This window comes from Vulpes lagopus, chromosome 3 (genome assembly GCF_018345385.1).
Source record: "Vulpes lagopus strain Blue_001 chromosome 3, ASM1834538v1, whole genome shotgun sequence".
Taxonomy (NCBI): domain Eukaryota; kingdom Metazoa; phylum Chordata; class Mammalia; order Carnivora; family Canidae; genus Vulpes; species Vulpes lagopus.
In genome coordinates, this window is record NC_054826.1 from 96,483,613 (window position 1) to 96,501,659 (window position 18,047).

At 52.6% G+C, this 18,047-nt stretch overlaps 1 protein-coding gene across 8 annotated transcripts in view; it reads right to left on the reverse strand.

Annotated features, from left to right (window-relative positions):
* The window catches only part of CUX1 (cut like homeobox 1), a 363,660-nt gene that overhangs the window by 66,179 nt on the left and 279,434 nt on the right, over window positions 1-18,047 (reverse strand). For 4 of the 8 annotated variants that reach the window (XM_041747106.1, XM_041747105.1, XM_041747107.1 and 1 more), the window contains exons 12-18: window positions 12,101-12,159; window positions 8,692-8,740; window positions 7,772-7,868; window positions 6,116-6,784; window positions 4,929-4,994; window positions 3,481-3,582; window positions 106-938 (exon numbers count right to left, since the gene is read on the reverse strand). In XM_041747106.1, the coding sequence (XP_041603040.1) occupies window positions 106-938; window positions 3,481-3,582; window positions 4,929-4,994; window positions 6,116-6,784; window positions 7,772-7,868; window positions 8,692-8,740; window positions 12,101-12,159 (1,875 nt within the window). The remainder of the gene's footprint in view (window positions 1-105; window positions 939-3,480; window positions 3,583-4,928; window positions 4,995-6,115; window positions 6,785-7,771; window positions 7,869-8,691; window positions 8,741-12,100; window positions 12,160-18,047) is intronic. The other 4 variants (XM_041747111.1, XM_041747110.1, XM_041747109.1 and 1 more) reach the window with 2 other exon arrangements.

The following is an 18,047-nucleotide window of genomic DNA, read 5'->3' on the forward strand; positions in this document are numbered from 1 at the left end:
TCTGTGGCTCACTGAAGGGCCGGTGGCCACATCCTCCAGAGAAATGCTGAGTCTCAGCTGCCAAGACAGATGGGAAAACCCGGGCCCCCGAATCCAAGCCCTCACCTTCTCCCCAAAGATTCTTTGACAGATGCCGTTCTTGGCCAGCTTCTCCTTCACCTGCCGAGTGAGCTCAATGGTGTCCACCTCCTGGTACATGTAGACCTCGTACTGCTCCGGGGTCAGCGGAGGGACCGAGGGCTTGGCGGGCTTGGACATGGGCACAATCGGGGAGGAGGGCAGGGGGCTGTTCTGGGGTGTCTCGCTGCGGCTGGCTCCAGTCAGGCTCAGCTCAGAGCTCTGGGAGTATGGCGACTCGGCGCTGGGCCATTCCTTCCAGTACTCCGACGATGATGAGGGTCCCTGGAGCTGGCCGCGATCCGCCCGTGGCTGGCTGCCGCCCCCTTTCTCCTTGGCGCCACCGGTTTCTTCCGACTTGGCGTCCTCGGGGGGTGCGGCGCTCTTCCTCTCTGGCTGGACGGTGCTCCACCAGTGGTCCTTCCACACGCCGCTGCGGCCCAGCTCGCTCTTCACGTGCCGCAGGACCCCCTGTGCAGACTCAGCCGCTCCCGGGAGGTCCAGCCCGGGCGCGTCCTGGGATTCCTTTTTGAGGGCTGGGGGGTTGGGCAGGGTGGAGGTGCTGGTGTCAGGGGCGGTGGGGGGCTTCTTCAGGGACAGGGCGAGTGGAGGGTAGCTGGACACAGACGACATGGGTGAGGAAGGTATCAACTTGGGGCTCAGGATGGCGAGGTCAGCCTGGGACAGCGGTGCGGGCTTTAAGGCAGGATCGAGGGCGGCCTGCTGGGCCTCCATCTCGCGGCGGGCCTGCTGCAGGATGGAGCGGATGGCGTCGTCTGAGCTCCCACCGCTGGACGTGGAAGAAGGCTGGGCCGGCTCTGCTGCACGAAGCAAAAAGAGGTGTGAGATGGTTGGTGGACTGTCCCTCTCGGGTGGGAACATGCTGCTTTCCCTCCACTTCCTTCTAACCTGGCCTCCCACAAAATGCCGATTATCTGGGAGAACCAAGCTGCTGTGCTCTGGCAACGTTTCCCGTCAGGGGGCCGCTTGTGCATCCTGTCCAGGCAGGGATGGACAGAGTAACACCACCGCTCTGGGACCCTCTGGCCTCCACTTCACACCATCTGAAAGGGTTCATTATTCTAGAGTGTCTGTGTTTGGTGGGGAATAGGAGTAGAGGTTGGGGGGTGTAAGTGGAAATACTCAGGCACATGCCATCATTATGGAGGACTTTTTTTAAATCTATTTTTTAAAAAGATTTTATTTATTCATGAGAGACACAGACACAGAAGCAGAGACATAGGCAGAGGGAGAAGCAGGCTCCATGCCGGGAGCCTGATGTGGGACTTGATCCCAGGACCGCAGGATACATGACCTGAGCCGAAGGCAGATGCTCGACCATTGAGCCACCCTGAGGATTTCTAAACAATACTCCCATGCACTAAATTACCAAATTGTAGTGGTTTTGTCAAACTTTAGAGACATAATTTCTATCACTGGTTGCAGCACAAGACCAGAGTCTCTAGTGATGAGTAGCTGTGGGTTACTTTGGGTTGGCTCACATTTATTTTCCTCTGGGCAAGTGATCGAGGTGTGGCCAGCATTAGTGAGCCCCATGATGCAGGTTGTGGGGGGGATAGATAGCGGGGAGGCCCTGGCCCAAGAACCCAGAGCTGTGACCTTGGGGGAGGTCATAGGGCATGGCTGGGCCTCAAGATTTCTGTCTGTAAGTTTGGGATGGGTGATGGGCTAGATCAAGGACTCTTAACGAGGGCTGTGCCCCAGAATCATCCACTGGGCTTGTTAAAATGCACACGCCCAGGCCATTGCCCTGGAGTGTCTGCCTGAGTAGCACGTGTAGTCACACCGAATCTTTGACCATCTCCCAGGGGACTGTGGAGCAGGGCCCTGGCTGAGGACGAGTTGGCTGAACGATCCTGCAGGTGGCTGCAGCTCCTAGATACCCTCATATCTAGGGGGAGGGAATCACATGTCGGCCCTTTATCCACTTTAAATAAGGCCCAAAAATGCTTCAAACAATAGGGACAACCTTTTAGGCCTCTCAAGGACTTGATTTCACTGGCTGATAGGAGGCCCTCCTTCTCTGACTGACAACATCCCTACAGCGCTCTCAGGGTGCAGACCATTGCTCTGCAGGAGAAACTGCACAAACCTCCAAGTGGGCCTTCCTGCTCTTGATTCAGGGCTGTTTCCCACCCCGTCAGGGTGCCTGGCTAAGCTTCTTAGTTGTTCAGCCACCCAGAGGAGGGGCCAGTTTCAATGTCAATTCTGGTCTTGAGGGTAGGAACTAACTCAAATGGAAGGTTCCCCCAGTGTCAGGTCTGAGGCCTCACAGGACAGTCTCCCACCCACCGCTCCAGGATCCCTATTAAAGAGGCAGAGGAGATGGCAGAGGGGGAGGTGCTGGGACAGGAGCTGAGAGACCAAGGTTTTCACCCAAGCCTGACTTTTAAGTAAGTTTGAGCATACTATTCTCACTTGGAGTCTGAGTTTAATGATCAGGAGTAAGATAACAATATCTATCTTTCATGGCAGTGGTGAAGACCCAGTTTGAAAAGGGCAGAGGAGGTAAAAACGCCAAGCCCAGGCCTGGTTCCCAGAAGCGAGCTTCGAGGTCACCACCGAGTGAGTCATGTGGGAGTGGGGTGGCCTAGGGAGAGAGGGCCTAGTGACTGGGGAAGTGACCAGGTGGCAGCCCACAGCCAGGCCTGGTGGAAGTCCTGTGACCTAGGTCCAGGTGGAGCAGCTCTGCAGAACAGGGGCTTCAGGGGTACAGGGCAGGCATGCATACATATGGCGAATCCCAGAGCAAGGGACCTTGGGCACCCAGTCTCCTGTCTGGCAGAAGGGCTGAGCTGAATCTACGGTCAGTGTGCTGTGCAGTCAAACTCAACCAGAGAAGCTGAAGCGTGAGAGCTCTCTCCTATTAGACAAGGCAGCTCTTGAGGGGCTCTGAGAGGCCCATTCCTGAGGCCTACAGACTACAGAGTTGGAAACCTATCCACTACAACTTCCCGCTCCTCCCTAGCAACATTCATTCTGCTTAGGAGCTTAGGATTTATTTTTCATCCATTCTTTTTCAGGGTTTTGTCAAGTATATATCCAAACAACAAAGCCTATATGGCACTGGAGAAAGGAAATCTGCTACAAACCACTTGTTCATGTAAGTCAAGGAGAGTCTAGGCCGGGGAGGGGTACGTTCTCAAGTCCATGCTAGGACGGGACATTCTAAAAAGACTGGTAACTATCACGCAGACCAGCTGCCCTCTGCACTTGCCTACATGCTTGAAAACACACATTCTATTGTGTGTGTTTTAAAGTTAATTACTGCTAACCAGAACACTCAGGACAATTCTTCTAATTAAGCCTGGAAGCCAGTGGTCAAAGAAGTGTATTCCGTACCAGTTTTCTGGACCTGCAGCTCCCTTTTGGCTTGTTCCAGGATGGACTTGATTGCTTCATCGGATCCGGTCTCGGAGGCTCGGATCCGGGTTGTGATGTTACCTGCAGGGAGAAGCAACACCAATGACATCAAACCCACACATGTAACAACAACAACAACAACAACAACAACAACAAATCAGTGCTGCACGAAGATGTCACTCTGATCAAAAGCTCCCAAGTCGAGGCTGGTGATGGTTAAGGAGGCAGGCGTGGCCTCCCGTTGACCCGGACCTGCTGTGCGTGCAACTTCACAGCAGGTACCGTGGCCCCCGTGCAGGAAGGGCTTCCTGCGGAATCTACTTGGTGGTCAGTGTCATCTGGCCAGCGGGACAAGCTCTCATCCCTAACTGGATGGCACCCGTGGCTCGGGCCCAGGGAGAGCAGATCACCTACTCCAGTACAAAAACAGATGAAGGCCTAAAAAATAGGCAGGGGTGCTTGAGAGTCATTTAAAAGCAATCCGACAATTGCTTTGGCCTGGGACTAGGCTCAAGGGTCTGTACGTCTGTTTAACACTGGTATCCCCAAAAGAGCAAAGATGGGAAAAGCACGTGAAGGGTTGAGGCTGATTACCTATCCATCATGGGCACATACAAGGTGAAGAGGATGAAGGCTTCCCATTTTGGCTCTCTGATCACATGCTGTCTTTCCCAAATTTAGGAATGAGGCGGCAAACAGCTTGCAGAGCACCCCCAGGACAGTCGTTTTGGTCACAGGGGTGATGCTCTGCGATGTAGCCATGTGCATAGATGCATTGAAGCTACTGTGGCCTGGGGGGGCTGGCCTCGTATCGGGCCTCTAGCATTCTTTCTGGAAGCCTTCCATGTATCACAGTTTAATTCTTGGCTATCTTACTAAGTGTGCACCGCCACACCAAACCATTGCAAAACAAGCAGACCGAGGGGGTGAAGCCCCTTTAAAGATGCAGCACCAACAAGCGCAGCTGGGGCTGGCTTGCCAGGGCCCAGAGGAGAACCGATTACGTTTGGAATTTGTTGAAATTTGTCCACTCCATGGCACCTTTAACGCAGCTCAGAGTTACAAGGAACTACAAGGAAGCAGCAGTATGTCATTTGACTGAGCCACCTGCTTTTTCTCAGGGCAACAATTGGGGGTGGGGCAGGGTGTGTGTTTTGAACCTGAAGGGGGTTAGGATGGCACTTGGGGACCGAGTCTTGTGGCGTTTCCTCTCCTGGCCTCTCCACACCCAGTAGAGCACGGGCAGTTTGGGAGGAAGGCACTGCGAGGACTTGAGCCCATAGCTTTGTTTTATACTCACTAGCTGTTTTTCCATCAGGTTCCAGGCCAGAATCACACTGCACAGTTTTAACCCAAATGCACAGCTAAGGACATGCTGCTTCCTAGATTTTACTAACTGCAAAGAAAAACACCTGCCTGCAACATACCTTCGGACCCATTTCTTCGTTTCGGTACTTCCTGAAATAGTCTGTTCAGGCTCTGGCCTGGATTCTCTGTTGAAAAACAAGTGTGGTAAGAACAAAACAATCAGGGGATGGTGGTGTTGACGATATGGGCTGTGTGACATGAAATCTGAGCCACCTGTCACTACAGAAAGGGCTCAAGGCTTCCTGTGCAACTTGGGAGTTACTAGAAACTTCTGAAAGGCCCTTCCCCGGCCAGCCGGCCTGCGGAGGCTGTGGCTCCGCTGCAGAAGATCAGACGGACCTTAGGAGTGGTTCACAGCACCAATGCCATGAGGGTCAAATGGAGGGAGCACCGCCTGCCGCCAAGCGCATCACCCACCAGCCCCCGGAACAAAAACTCACATTAATCATCCAAAGACAGTCCATTTCAGTTAACATTGCCATAGAAAGCTTGAAGTGCTTTGTGCAAATCGACGCCGTTTGAAACGTCTCCCTTCTCTGTCGTGTTTCAAACGTGTCTGATAAGATTACCCCTCTCTACCACTGCTGGTTTATTAGCAGAACGATCCCGTCGTTCAAGAGGGAAGGGATTCTTTCAGTCAGTGATGCGAATAACGTTTCATCTTTTTTGTGGAGGGAGGGGTAGGAAGGGTGCTTTAGTAAAACATCCACGTATTGCAAGGCAGGCATGTTTTGCTCACTGCACTACGCAAGCCACTAGTGGAAGGTAACGCCGGGAGGGAAGCTGGCCCACAGGACATGCTCCCTTGTGTGCGTGGGGCAGAGGAGAGGACACGTGGCTGATACTCTCTCCTTGTGGAACCAGCTCGGACCCCGGCTGGTGCTGCTGCTCTAGGGCTGGACGCTACTCGGGGGCTCCTGCCATGTGAGGCCACACCCACTGCCAATTGGACCAGCAGACAAAACACACTGTATGGGGCATAATCCCATCCGATTCGATATGTGGAACTGAAGTTCTGAGTCTACTACATGAGAGGTGCTGAGCGAGTGTCAGAGGCCAGACCCCCCAAAATCTACAGGCTCTGGCTCACGCCGGCCGACCCTTGGACCCCAGAGATGGTAGAACTGAAAAGAACTTTACCTGATGTGACGCACAAATGTTCCATCACGCGCGTGCGCGTGCACACACACTCACACACAACCCTGAAGGGCTCACACACTAGCGCCAGCTCATGAAAGCCTCTCACCTCTTTGTCTGCCTTGGATGCTGCGAAGAGCCAAGATGTTTTGCTCATCCGAGAGGAACTGCTTCATCTTGTGAAAGGGCTCCTTGCCGCGAACGGTCAGTTTATTCCATGGCTTGGGCCGGGCCAGAATCTCGCTCACAGACCCTTGAGACAGTCCCAAGACATAATGTCCGAAAATGCGCTGTCCAATATTGTGCTTGATCAACTGTTCCTTCACCTGCCGGGCGATTTCCGCTGTGTCTATCTCCTCGCCCTCGGAGACGCTCCCAGCACTTTCTGACTGGCTGGGAGATGGGGCCATGCCATTTACATCTGGGCTCTGTTGTAATGGACTTTGGGAAGATATGGAGTTTGTGCTGTATGGACCTGTTGAAAAAATCATGCTTGTGCTTCCTGCTTCCTGCATGGCCTTGGAGTAGAAGGACTGCATTAGCTGTCGTTGGAGGAGAGAGTTTAGTGCAAATTTTCCCGTAGAAGCCAGGGGTAGGCTGGGGCTTGCCAGGGATGAGCTGAAAAAGTCTTGCGTTAACCCCGCTGGTGAGAACTGGTGTGTACCATTAGTATTGGAAGCCTGCTCCCCCGTGTTGCGGGATAATTGAGGAGGGGAAGCCGGCAAAGGTCCAGGACGCCGACTCTCAGGCTGGTCTTTCCCTTTTCTCCTGGCTGACCCTACAAGGAAGGGCAAACATAATGCATTATGGGGGATTCAAAAGGGAAAAAAAACCAAGACCAAAATGCCAAGTTTGCCCCACAAAAGGGAAAAAAAAAGTGCCGATTTTCCAAGGGCCAATGAGGTGTGTTGGTTTGTTTTTCAATTGAATTTTTAAATTAGCCAAACGAGGCCCCCCGAAACAAGCAACATGCATTTCATGTTTGCACCTTTCTTGTACGTTGCAGCCTGGAGAGTCCCCTCGACACAGATTCAAACCCCTACGGTGGCAAGAAGCCGGTACCACACACAGTAAAGAGTCGACAGGTCGCGGGGCCTCGCATCGGGCCTCTAGCATTCGAGCTATTACCAGAAGGGCCCCGCCTGAGGAGCAGCAAACACTGACATTTTGGGACCAATGGGTTCTCTCACACCACTTGCTCTGAGGCGAACGCACCGCACCAAGTCCACTCGATCGAAGGCACGCACATTTTTAAGAATGAAATATATTCGGAGCCCGAGACACTGTTAAACGGTTTACCAGCTGCCAAAACCAGAAGCAGTCAGTGACGCCACCATTTTGGGACGAGCAAAGAAAGGCTAAGGATGGGATGCACTCCCAAGGAAAACCTGACAAAGGAAGAAAAGCTCCACTGAGGCTGGGAGCAGCCCCGGAAATGCCACAAGACAGAGGCCGCACGACTGGGAACGGACCAGAGAGGCCATCATCCTCCGAGTGTCCCTCCTGGCCTCTCCTGCCAACACCGGCCCTAATCACCTCCGCAGGTGCTCTGCGGCCACGCGCCTCGGCTGGAGCATCTTTAAGTGGGGCAGGGGGAGGGGAGGAGCCGTGAGGAGGACCAGGAGGAGATTAAGCGCTCATTAGTCAAAGCTGTCAACCACCACTGTTGTTCCCGTCATGCATTGGCCCAAACTCACGGTTCATCTTCCTCTTCCTTGACCCCCGGAAGGGACCGAGCACAGCACTCGAGACCCTGTCAACCTACCGCTCAGGTCGCTGTTGGAGATGCGCAGCGCAGCATTCTCGGACTGCAGCGAGCGGTTCTTCTCCAGCAGAAGCACCTCCAGGGGCTTGGATGCGTCCTAGATGGGGCAGAGCAGGGCTCACTGAAGGCCACCCTTGCACCCCCCCCCAGGGCCATCCGACCCTGCACCCCCTGCTCTGATGGCTCATGTGCACCCCACTGACTCCGAGGCCTTCCCCTGAAGACGCTCACACTACACAGGGAAAGCACTTAAGTTCCTTTCCAAAAGAATGCACCCCCGTCAAAGTCATTCTTCCTTTCCACCTGTGTGGCTTCTAGATAACTCATTATTCTCCATTCCTTGCCCAGGTTTGAGGAGTCTAGACCTGCGCCTCACCTGACATTAGGACTGGCTGCCGGGCCACAAGCCTGTCCGAAGGGCACTGCAGAGGGGAACCGTTCCTTGGTGCCAACCACAGAGTCGGCTGCGGTCTGGGCATCAGGAGTGGGATTCCACTTGATGCCGTGAATTCTACCTGGCTGCTAGGTTACTGGGTGGCCATGGTCCTTTTAACCCTTCTTTTCCACATGAGGCAGCCGATAAAAAAAAAAAGTTCCTAAGCCAGTCCATTTGGAGCTGGCCTCTGACAATCTCAAAGTGGCCTTTGCCACGCTCTCGGTGCCCACCCAGGTGAGATCCCCAAATCCCCGGGAACTGAACTACCCACTACCCGTTTGGAAAACACTGACTTTTCTCTTCTGGCCTCTTCTTCATTAGAAATAATGTGCTTGAACTTGCTTAAAGTTTGTGGGGAAATGACTTGCTAGCTACAGGCGGGAGGTTTCATAGAAACTTCGGGAACGTGAGGCTTGCCCGGGGATGGAGAGTGATCACGGCGAGCTGACCCACACGCACACTGCAAACAAATGAGAGCGCATACCTGTGTCCCAGTGCCCTCGGAGGGTGCAAACTCCATGGATTTCAGAATGCTGTGAAGAGTAAGACAGAGCGGTCATCCCCCACCCCTACCTTTGATAACCACCATGCTAACGAGCATTAACATCACACTTTCCTGCACTCCAGGAACCGAGCAACTGACAGTTTTAACAACCTCCCTGGCAGCATTATAATCTGATAGTGTCTCTAGAATAACTATTCAACTAGCAGTTGGCCAGCAAAAGTTTCTTGCCCAGCATGTAAATCATTCCATATGGAATCACACCAGGGCTGTTCAGAGTATAATTTTAAAGTTGAACACAGACGTAACATTGTTGCAAGTGGAATGTATTTGTCAGGCTTACAGGGAATGAAAAAGTAGTAAGGAGGCAGCCAGAGAGAGAGAAACCTCATTCCTCCCACCTGCCCGGGGGCCAGGCGCTCACTTGGTGCCTGGCACGTGGGGACCTGGGAAAATAGGCGAAAAGCGAGGTTCCCAAATTGGATGGCTCAAAGGCTGGCCCCGGACTGGCTCTGCAGCTCCAGGTGGTGCGGGGGAGCAGGACTCTTTCTTCTTTGTTCTCTTTATCGCTGAAATCACCTCGGGCCCAGCCTGTTTCCACAAGTCTGAGAGCTGAGTGAATTCAGGTGCCCGGAACCACTGTTTCCAGCGTTCCTTTCAAGGGGACATTCCTTCCTTTCTGTGAGTCTATCTGGGAGAAAAGGACAGTGAGTCCACATGGCCCCAAGAGCTTGGGAAGGTGAGTGAGAGCGGTAGTGGTGCCTGTCACTGGGCCACTAGTGCTCTCCCAGCGTTCTCGCAGCCATGACCTTGGCCTTCACCCTCTTTAAGTTCCATGGGAGTGTCATGGAGAGAGCATGGTGTAAAAATGTCCAGGGTTCCCGGAGACCACTCTGCCACAGCCACCACAGTGTTCAGTATGGAGTTGATGGTTTAGTTTATCTGTGGTTCTATCTTCATGGTGGCCCACGTCATGTAGAGTAACAGAACAGGAATGAAAGAGCAGCTGGTGGGCGGGGGGGTGGGGAACACCTCGTAATTTAATTTTATGGTGAGCTATTGAAAATAGTAAGGACTTGAGGCCCCGTTGCATCAGCTGGGAGAGAAGGGACGAGCAGTCTGGAACTCGTCTTTTCTTAACGGCCGTCGTGTTGGCAGCTACGTTCTTGTCTGAGATCTTCCTTAGGATCATGTCAAGACTGAAGTAAGCTTATATACCCCAAACACCAGCACTTGTTCATTTATTCACTGGCTCTTTACCGATGACCTGTTGGGTGCCTAGCACGTAGAGGATTGGAACTGCTCTGGCCCTTGCCCTTGCAAACTCCATAGGCTGTTATAGGTAGAGGGCAAAATCCAAATAGCACCCAAAAGGGAATGCCTGGTAGGTGCCCTTGGCAGCAGAAATCACCTCAGGTTGGAGAAGGGGTCCGTCTCAGGAGCAGTCAGTGTCTGAGAAGTGTCTGGAAGGTGTTTTAGAGACTGCAGAGGTCGGCAAGGGGTCTGCGTGTGTGTGTGTGGGGGGATGGGACAGAAAGTGGGGCATGTGTCTGGAAGGGCACTTCGATCACTAGAAAGCAAGAGGGCAGGAATGTCTCTTAGCAAAAAAGCCATCCAAGTGGGGCTTTCAGAAGCAGAGCTGGGGCTGGGGGAGGGGGGGGCTGCGGCATGTAGGTGAAGCAGAAAGGGCCGCTGGGCATGTGGTCATGGCCAGCAGGCGGCTGCGTGGGATGGAATGGACCGTAAACGTGTGGCAGGTGGGAAAGGAGCTAAGTGCAGAGGAAGAGCTGGACTGAGCTGCGTGGATGGGAGTGGGCTGGGGGCGAAGGCCTTCCCTCTGACTCAGCACTAGGAGGCCCACATTGTTTTCTGCTGAGTGGGAGGAAGAGAGGAAGGAAGGACAATGGGGACAGGAGAGGCAAAGACAGAAGGTCAGAAGGTGAATAGCATCTGCCCCAAGGCTGGAAGAGGGAAGAGGCTGGAGCTGCATGCAGGCAGGAGCAGGGGGCGTCCAAGAAGGTGCTGCAAGGCTGTCTGCAGCCAGACTGTCCAGGGAGACACAGGCTGGGCCGCTGGGCACAGGCCTGAGAAGCCACCTGCAGGCACCTTTCCATCGAGGCTGGAGGAGTTCATGACGGAGGGAGTGCAATGGGCTCTGGTGGTGGGAAGGTCGAAGAGGCCTTCCAGTGGGCTTTTATAGCAAACCCGAGGGGATGGAATTGAGAATACAAAGAACAGCATGGCGAGTGGGTGTAGGCTTATTTTAAAAGGAGGAATTAAAAGTGTCAGGAAGAGAGGGGGGCTGATGGGATAGCAGGGGAGTAGAAAGGGATCTGGTAGGGGCTGGTGGGGGGAGGGTCAGTCTGGAGAGATGGGAGGGAGACGTTAAGACCACAGCAGGGATTCTGAGGCCAAAGGGGTGTCTGCGGAGGGTTTGTGACCCAACAAGGGGGAGCAGAAGGACCCCCTGCTCCCACAGTGGCAGAGAACTCAGGCCTGCAGGGCCCGGTGACAGTCTGCAGTGTTTTGACAGCCCAGCTGTAGAGGCAGGGCTGGGGACAGACTCTGAAGTAAGACTGGGGGGTCAGCAGGGCCCTGCTGGAGGGGGCCACCTGTGAGCTCCAGGAGGGCCAGGGCAGCCTGGGAGGCCGAGTGTGGGGAGGGGACTTCTACTTGAGAATGTGAACATTAGCACTGGAGGGGTGATAGGCCTTCAGCTATTGACTCCTGGATGGGACACTGGAAGTTGAGAGAAGAAAGTCCTGGTGTCTGAAGGTGGTTAGCGGGGGTGTGAGGTCATGTGCACTCTTTCAATTGGAAAACACTTCCCTGGGTGACTCAGTGGTTGAGCGTCTGCCTTTGGCTCAGGTCAACATCCCAAGGTCCTGGGATCGAGCTGAGCTCCATGTCAGGCTCCCTGCCTAGGTGGGAGTCTGCTTCTCTTTCTCCCTCTGCCCCTCCCTTCTGCCCTCTTTCTCTCAAATAAATAAAATCTTAAAAAAAAAAAAATAAATAAATAAATAAATAAAATCTTAAAAAACAAAAACAAAAACCCACACCAAAACAAAACATTTCCCTATTCTGCTCCTGTCTTGGGAACTTAACCACTGGAAAACAGACTCATATTTCATAATTTCCATTAGGGCAACATCTCCCCTGATTCTGTGCTAAATGCACAGAGTCTTAGAAAAAGTCCAAAGAGCTCAGGCACAGGCCTGAGTGTGCACGCCCACGGCACTGGGCAGCCTGGGACACAGCCTGGTGCTGGAGCAGCCGCCAAGGCCCAGAGCAAGGGCCTGTGGCCGCCCTGTTCCTGGCACAGCATTTCCTTAGCAGAAGTCGCCAACGAGCCCTGGCTTGCAAGTGACCGTGCAGGTGTCTCCACACTTACTTTAGCTCTTTCTTCACTTCTTCATAATCAGCTTGTCCTTTGAGTTTTTCTTCCAGTTGCTGAAAACAGAGGAATTTTATTAGCAGGTGTGCCTGAAATGGGGTGATGGACTTCACTATGAACCAAATGTTTGTGTCTCCCCACCCCACACTGAAATTCCTGTGTTGCACCCCAAACCCCTGGCGTGACGGTGTTGGGGGCGACTGGGTCACCAGCGGGGAGCCCCATGAATAAGATTAGTGCCCTTCTAAAAGAGACTCTGTGGAGCAACTTTGCCACATGTGTGCGAGGACACAGTGGGTAGGCAGATGGTCGTCTGTGAGTCAGAAAGTGAGCCTTTACCAGACACAGAATTTGCCACTGCCCTGATGTTGGACTTTCCAGCATCCAGAACTGTGAGAAATACATTTTTTAAATTTAAACTGCCCAGTTCATGATGTCCTGTTAGGGCAGCATGTAGGGACTAGGACAGCCTTCACTGAACAGTCCCAATAAAACATCCAGCTGTCCCTGAGAGAGAACGTAAACATGTGGAAGTGAATGATGACAATGTGCAGGGTCGCTTTTTGGCCTTCACATTTCTGGTCTGGCGCAAGTGTGAGTGGGTGCAGGTGAGTGTGAATGTGTGCACACATGCACACACACAAAGTAATACAAGGTGTAACATGAAAACTTAACTGAAGTAGAACAAAGCTTTACAAAAGTGGAAAACGACGAGAAAATAGCCATTTTGTATGAAATACCATGAAATGGCAAACAGAATGGAGAGAAGTTCTCTGCACTTAAAATCAGCGTGTGGCTTTTCACGAAATATGTTAGGCTAGCTGACACATACAGTCGGTTGTCAACACCTCTGGTGGGACCCTGCTAACAAGAGGTACAAGCCCTTTGTCGCTGAGTGTTGGCATCAGATAGGCATCAGGGAAAAACTATTTGCACCTCCGGATATGCCCTCCCCACCCCCGCAGATGTAGGCATTTAGGAGCACAGGCCTGCTGAGCAGGGTGGTCTTTCTGTCAGAGTCCTGTGGAGGGCCCTTGCAGGGCACCTGGCCAACAGGGCCAAGGTCGAGCACAGCTGACTCCCTGACCCTTGAATGTGCTTCAGAGGGAGGAGATGACACGCACCCCAGCTCTGATGATGCTCTGATATGCTCTCTGAGTCTGTGAGCTCATGAGGCACTCATGTGGCTGGTTTGTGCAGAGCCCTGTAGGCCTTTCTAGCTAGGCAGCACCTTTGGCTTTGGGTGGTCAGCAGCGGATGCTCCCTTCTACAAAGGTGTCTAGATTAGTTTGCTTTCAACCTCCTGGAAAGGGGAAGGGACTAAGGCAGCACAACATAAAACACAAAGATCCAGCTCTGGCAAGGGATGGCTGATAATTTAGCATGTTTCCAGGTCTGGGGTGAACAAATTCCAGGTACTGAATCCACAGCAATCCCAGTTGCCTTTTTAGGTTCTGCTTGGCCAGCCATGACTATGGCCACAGCTTAAGGCCAGCTGAGAATGTTCTAGAGTTTGGGGAGGAGATGCCCATTTGGCCCATCGGGCCTGATACTCACCCGAATCTCGACCTGCCCACTGTTAAAGAATTCAGGTGTTCTATAAACTCAACTCATTTAGCTCACCTTTTCCTTTCGCCTTTGCTAGCAGTTTCTTGTGTGTATTTCCATCACGTAAAAGTGCTTTGCCCTAGTTCCTTTTTATGACTTCTTGCCAACTTTATGTATTATGATGGTTTCTCATCATAATCAAACAGGGGGTCACATGCACTCTTTTTCCAACAAAAGATTCCCCGAAGGTGCTCTTGAAGAAGTGATTATTTCGTGCTCCCTATAGTCGAAGGACAGGAAGCCCTCACCAACAAAACATTATGGGGTACTGCTGGGATGCAGAGCACCTTTCACTAACACCAGATCTGGAACACATAGAACACTCGGTCGTGTTCAGGGAACATGAGAGAGACAGGCAGAAGGGCAGCAGCGGGAGGGCAAAATCCAGAGCACTACAGAAGCCAGCAGGTAACCGAGTCTAGAATCGGTTCCGTCACTTATGAGTGGGACACCTTGGGGCATGGTAATGTATTTCATCTGTGAAACACGCAAAGGCAGCAATGATCTCAGAGTTCAGGGAGGGAGCACCAGCCAGGTCCTGATACAGATGTGGCACCACGGGGCCTTTGATGTGGGGCTATCATCACTGCCAAGTCTTCCAGGGAGCACAGCTTTGCAGATCCACGATGGGCCCTAATCAGAAGGTTTTAGGACTGGCATGTAACTTGGTCAGATGCAACAGTTTTCTCGGAGGACTGACTCGTCTGCTGAAATTTCTGCCGCCTACCTGGGGCCAGCTTAATTAAGAACCCCCGAGACCACCTCCGTAAACCTCTGACGTTCTCTTCTTTGGGCAGACAGTGGGATGCAGGTCTGGCAGGGCTGCCGACAAAGCCTGTCCTGGCCTGAGAGCAGCACTGTGAGCCCATCCTCACCAACCTCTCTGGGGAGTGTGACATGTTGGAGCCATGTGCTGTCCTCTGCTTGGGTCTTTGACCAAAAACTCCTTGCTGGGTGCCTGAGAAATCTAGTTTCAAAAACTCTCAATCTGGAAAGGGTAACAAGTGCTCTGTCTGTTGTCCTCTGTGGAGAAAGTCTCCTCCCAGATTTCACTAGTGCTCCCTGGCTGGGCCAGATTCTGTGCTGGGTTCTACACCCGAAACGCTATCTCACTTAACTGCTGCACCACCTCTGCAGGGTGGCTGTGTGCCCATAGAAAGAAAACAAATCACTGAGCTCTACAATCAGGTAGGGCAGAGGCTGCCCCCACCCACACCTCCTCCTGCAGTTCCAGCTTGTGTGCTGAGAGGGCAAGCCAGGTGCTCGCTGGAGGCCTGGGCTCTGGAGCACGACAGATCCAGGCCAAGGTCTGGCTCTGCCACTTAATTGTGGGGTGACCTTGAACCAGACACTGAACTCCTTCAAGCTTCAGTTTCTTCAGCTATAAAACGAGGATAATGGCACCCACAGTACAGTGCTTTGGTGAGGTCTGGATGGAATAATGCTCGCTAAGTGTGTGGTACACAGCAAAGCACTCCGGAGACAGTGGGTGGTTACTGTTACTGGTGTTATTATGACTTTATCCCCGGTGGGTGGTATCAAATAGGACTATGATTTTGGAAGGGGCTCTCTGGTTCTGAATCCGGGGGCTCTGTTTATGAAGTTCTCTACTTTGTAACAGGCTTAAGCCTGTTGGGCCTCATGCTCCTCATCCTGACAATGGGGTAAGAAAATGGGTTCTCAAAAGTCAGCGGTAAGGACATGCTGGATATACATGTGCAGGCTGCCAGTGCCCTTCCAGCAGGACCATCGTATGATGTAGGTCACATCCATTTAGTAATGCAGACCACACATGTGGTCTTGGGAACTCAACAGGTGCTCATCAAATGGATCTTGAATTGCTACAAGAATTATCCACATGAAGTTCTTAAAATGCTCTAGGGCTACCAACTCAAGGGACGCCTGGCAGGAAGACTGATGCGGAGACTCTTGGGAAGGCCCTTCTTCTGGGTGGCACGGCAGGGAGCCAGGGTCAGGGCAGTAATACGTCTTTCCTACCAAATAGGTGTTGGGCTGGGGGGGGGGGGGGTGACCCAGATGCCTTGTGCAGACGCCTCTATCTTTCCCTCCAGATGGTCAGAGCCAGGCTCTCAGCAGAGTTTTGTGAAGGCCGACACCTCAGGCTAGGGGCAGCAGCATGTGGCCCCTTGTCTTCACGGGGACTCCCTAGGCTGAGAGGCCACAGGACACGAATGTGCAAGTGTGACCAGGCTCCCTGGTCCAGGGCAGAGGGTCTGAAGCCCAGCGCCTTGGGATGATGTGCCATCTCTGAGGTCCTGGCTTAGGCTTCATGAACCTCCCTTCACCTGGATGGGGAATTTGTTTCGTCTCTTCTGTTCCTTGCTGAGAGGTAGCAGGCATGTACATTTAGGATCTACTGATGCTGGGTATGTGTTGGGGGGTGGGGGGAGTCCAGGGGGCCCAGGTGGTCCTGTGCACACATGGCCAGACGGACAAGGCCAAAATCATGGCAGGGGAGTGACAGTTATACTGGAGGGCTCGCTGCAGGCTGCAGAAGTGTGGCCTTGGACTGTGAAGGTGGAACCCTGGGATGGCAACCCTATCACAAGTCACTTCCAATTTCCCTGAGCTAGAATCCAGGTATGACCCAGACAGCCCACTCCTTCTCATGGAATGGTGCCATCCCAGGCCAGGAGGTCTAGGCTCAACGCTCAGGCCACCTGCATTGCCCACCATGGTCAAGTAGGTGTGCCACAAGCTAGGGGGACTGCCTGTAGGTGAAACACCCGGACCCCATCACCAGGGGACCAGGGGCATGTATGTCTTTCCAAGAGGACTCATCATAGATTCCCACAAGTAATCAGCTCAGGAAAGCACTTCTAGTAATGCGCCCTGGTTTACAGCCACTCTGGAGGAGCCCACTTGTCTCCTGCTCCTATATTCATCCTCATGTGGACCTCGAGGCCACTAGCTCAGAGCCCCCCAGTTTCTCTGACATCGATCCCAGTGCACTCTGCTCCGGGGCCTCACCCCTGTGGCCTGGCACATCGCCTCTGCTTCCTGCGCTAAGGGCCACCTTTGCCCTCCTCCTCCTCTCTGTGGAAGCCTCACCCCTTCCTCCCCCCGAATCTGTGCTCACGCTGCCTTCCAGACCTGGCCAGGGCAAGGCTGGGGGAGGCCTAGCCCCGGGATCTCTGCTACTGAGATTTTTGATGTTTGGGCTTGCTTGTGCCTCCCAGGGTAAAAGTCTCCCCTGCTAGTGGGCAGGCATGGTGGAAAGACATGTACCGGCCTCTCCTAACCTCTTCCATGAGATCATGATCATCATTGTGGCTGCTTGTGTGGTGAGCCTGAGATGTTGGTAAGATGCTCATGGACACAGGACTGAGGGCAGCCCCAAGGTAGAGTAAACTTACTGCTGGGCAAGGGAATCTATGTGCCAGAGTGCCAGCATCCAGAATCTGAGGCACTGAGTGAATCTAGAGAAGCAGTTATTAGTTTTTCCCCTGGCCCAACCCTCTGAAGGACACAGTGTGCTCTGTGGTGGCTCAACAGGACCCATCAAAACTGCAGGAGATTGGGGGTAGGAGGAGACAGAGAGTGGGGGAGGCATGTGGTTTGGAGATAGCCCCCTGGGTGATTCAAATACACCTGCTCCCTCTCCCCCCATCCCATGGCAAGTACTCATCTTTAGAAAATACAATTTCTCCTGATGGGAGACTGGCATTCTTTTAGCTAGCCTTTCTTATAAATACCCATTTTAAATTGAAGCTATTGGTAGCGTGATTTTCTCTGCTTTAGCAAGTAAAATGCAGGTGACTGCCTAATTATACTGCCTCTGTACTGAAGTGCTCCAACAGAAGACCAGAGAATAGAGTTATCAAAAATAGCAGTCTTGTAATGGCAGTTGGGTTATTTCATTAATTACAAATACAGAATTATCCTGTACAAGTGGCAATGTGCTTCAGTACTTGTCAGATTTGGCAGGAAGAAACATCTCCCACTTCTGAGTCTGTTTCCATGTTTATTTAAAGGTTAGAGGGTGCACCATTGTATATGGATAGTGATGTGTTTAGGGTGAACTTGGCTCAAGAAAGTAAAAAACGAGGAAAAAGAAATGGTGGACATCCAATTATCAATTAATCCTCATGGGATTACCAATCGATTGTCTACGTGATGAGAGGAAACAGTAGTTGCAAGGGATGGAGACTTTTGAGGTGCTGGGGAAAGTAAACCAATGGGTTCCCAAATATATTTCATTTCAGGATATGCCACTGAGAAAACCCCAATAAGGTCAAGAGTAAAGACTCTGCCGTATGAGATCAACCCCCTGTCTCGTCAGTGACCGTCACCAAGCATGTTAGCATTTGTCTCA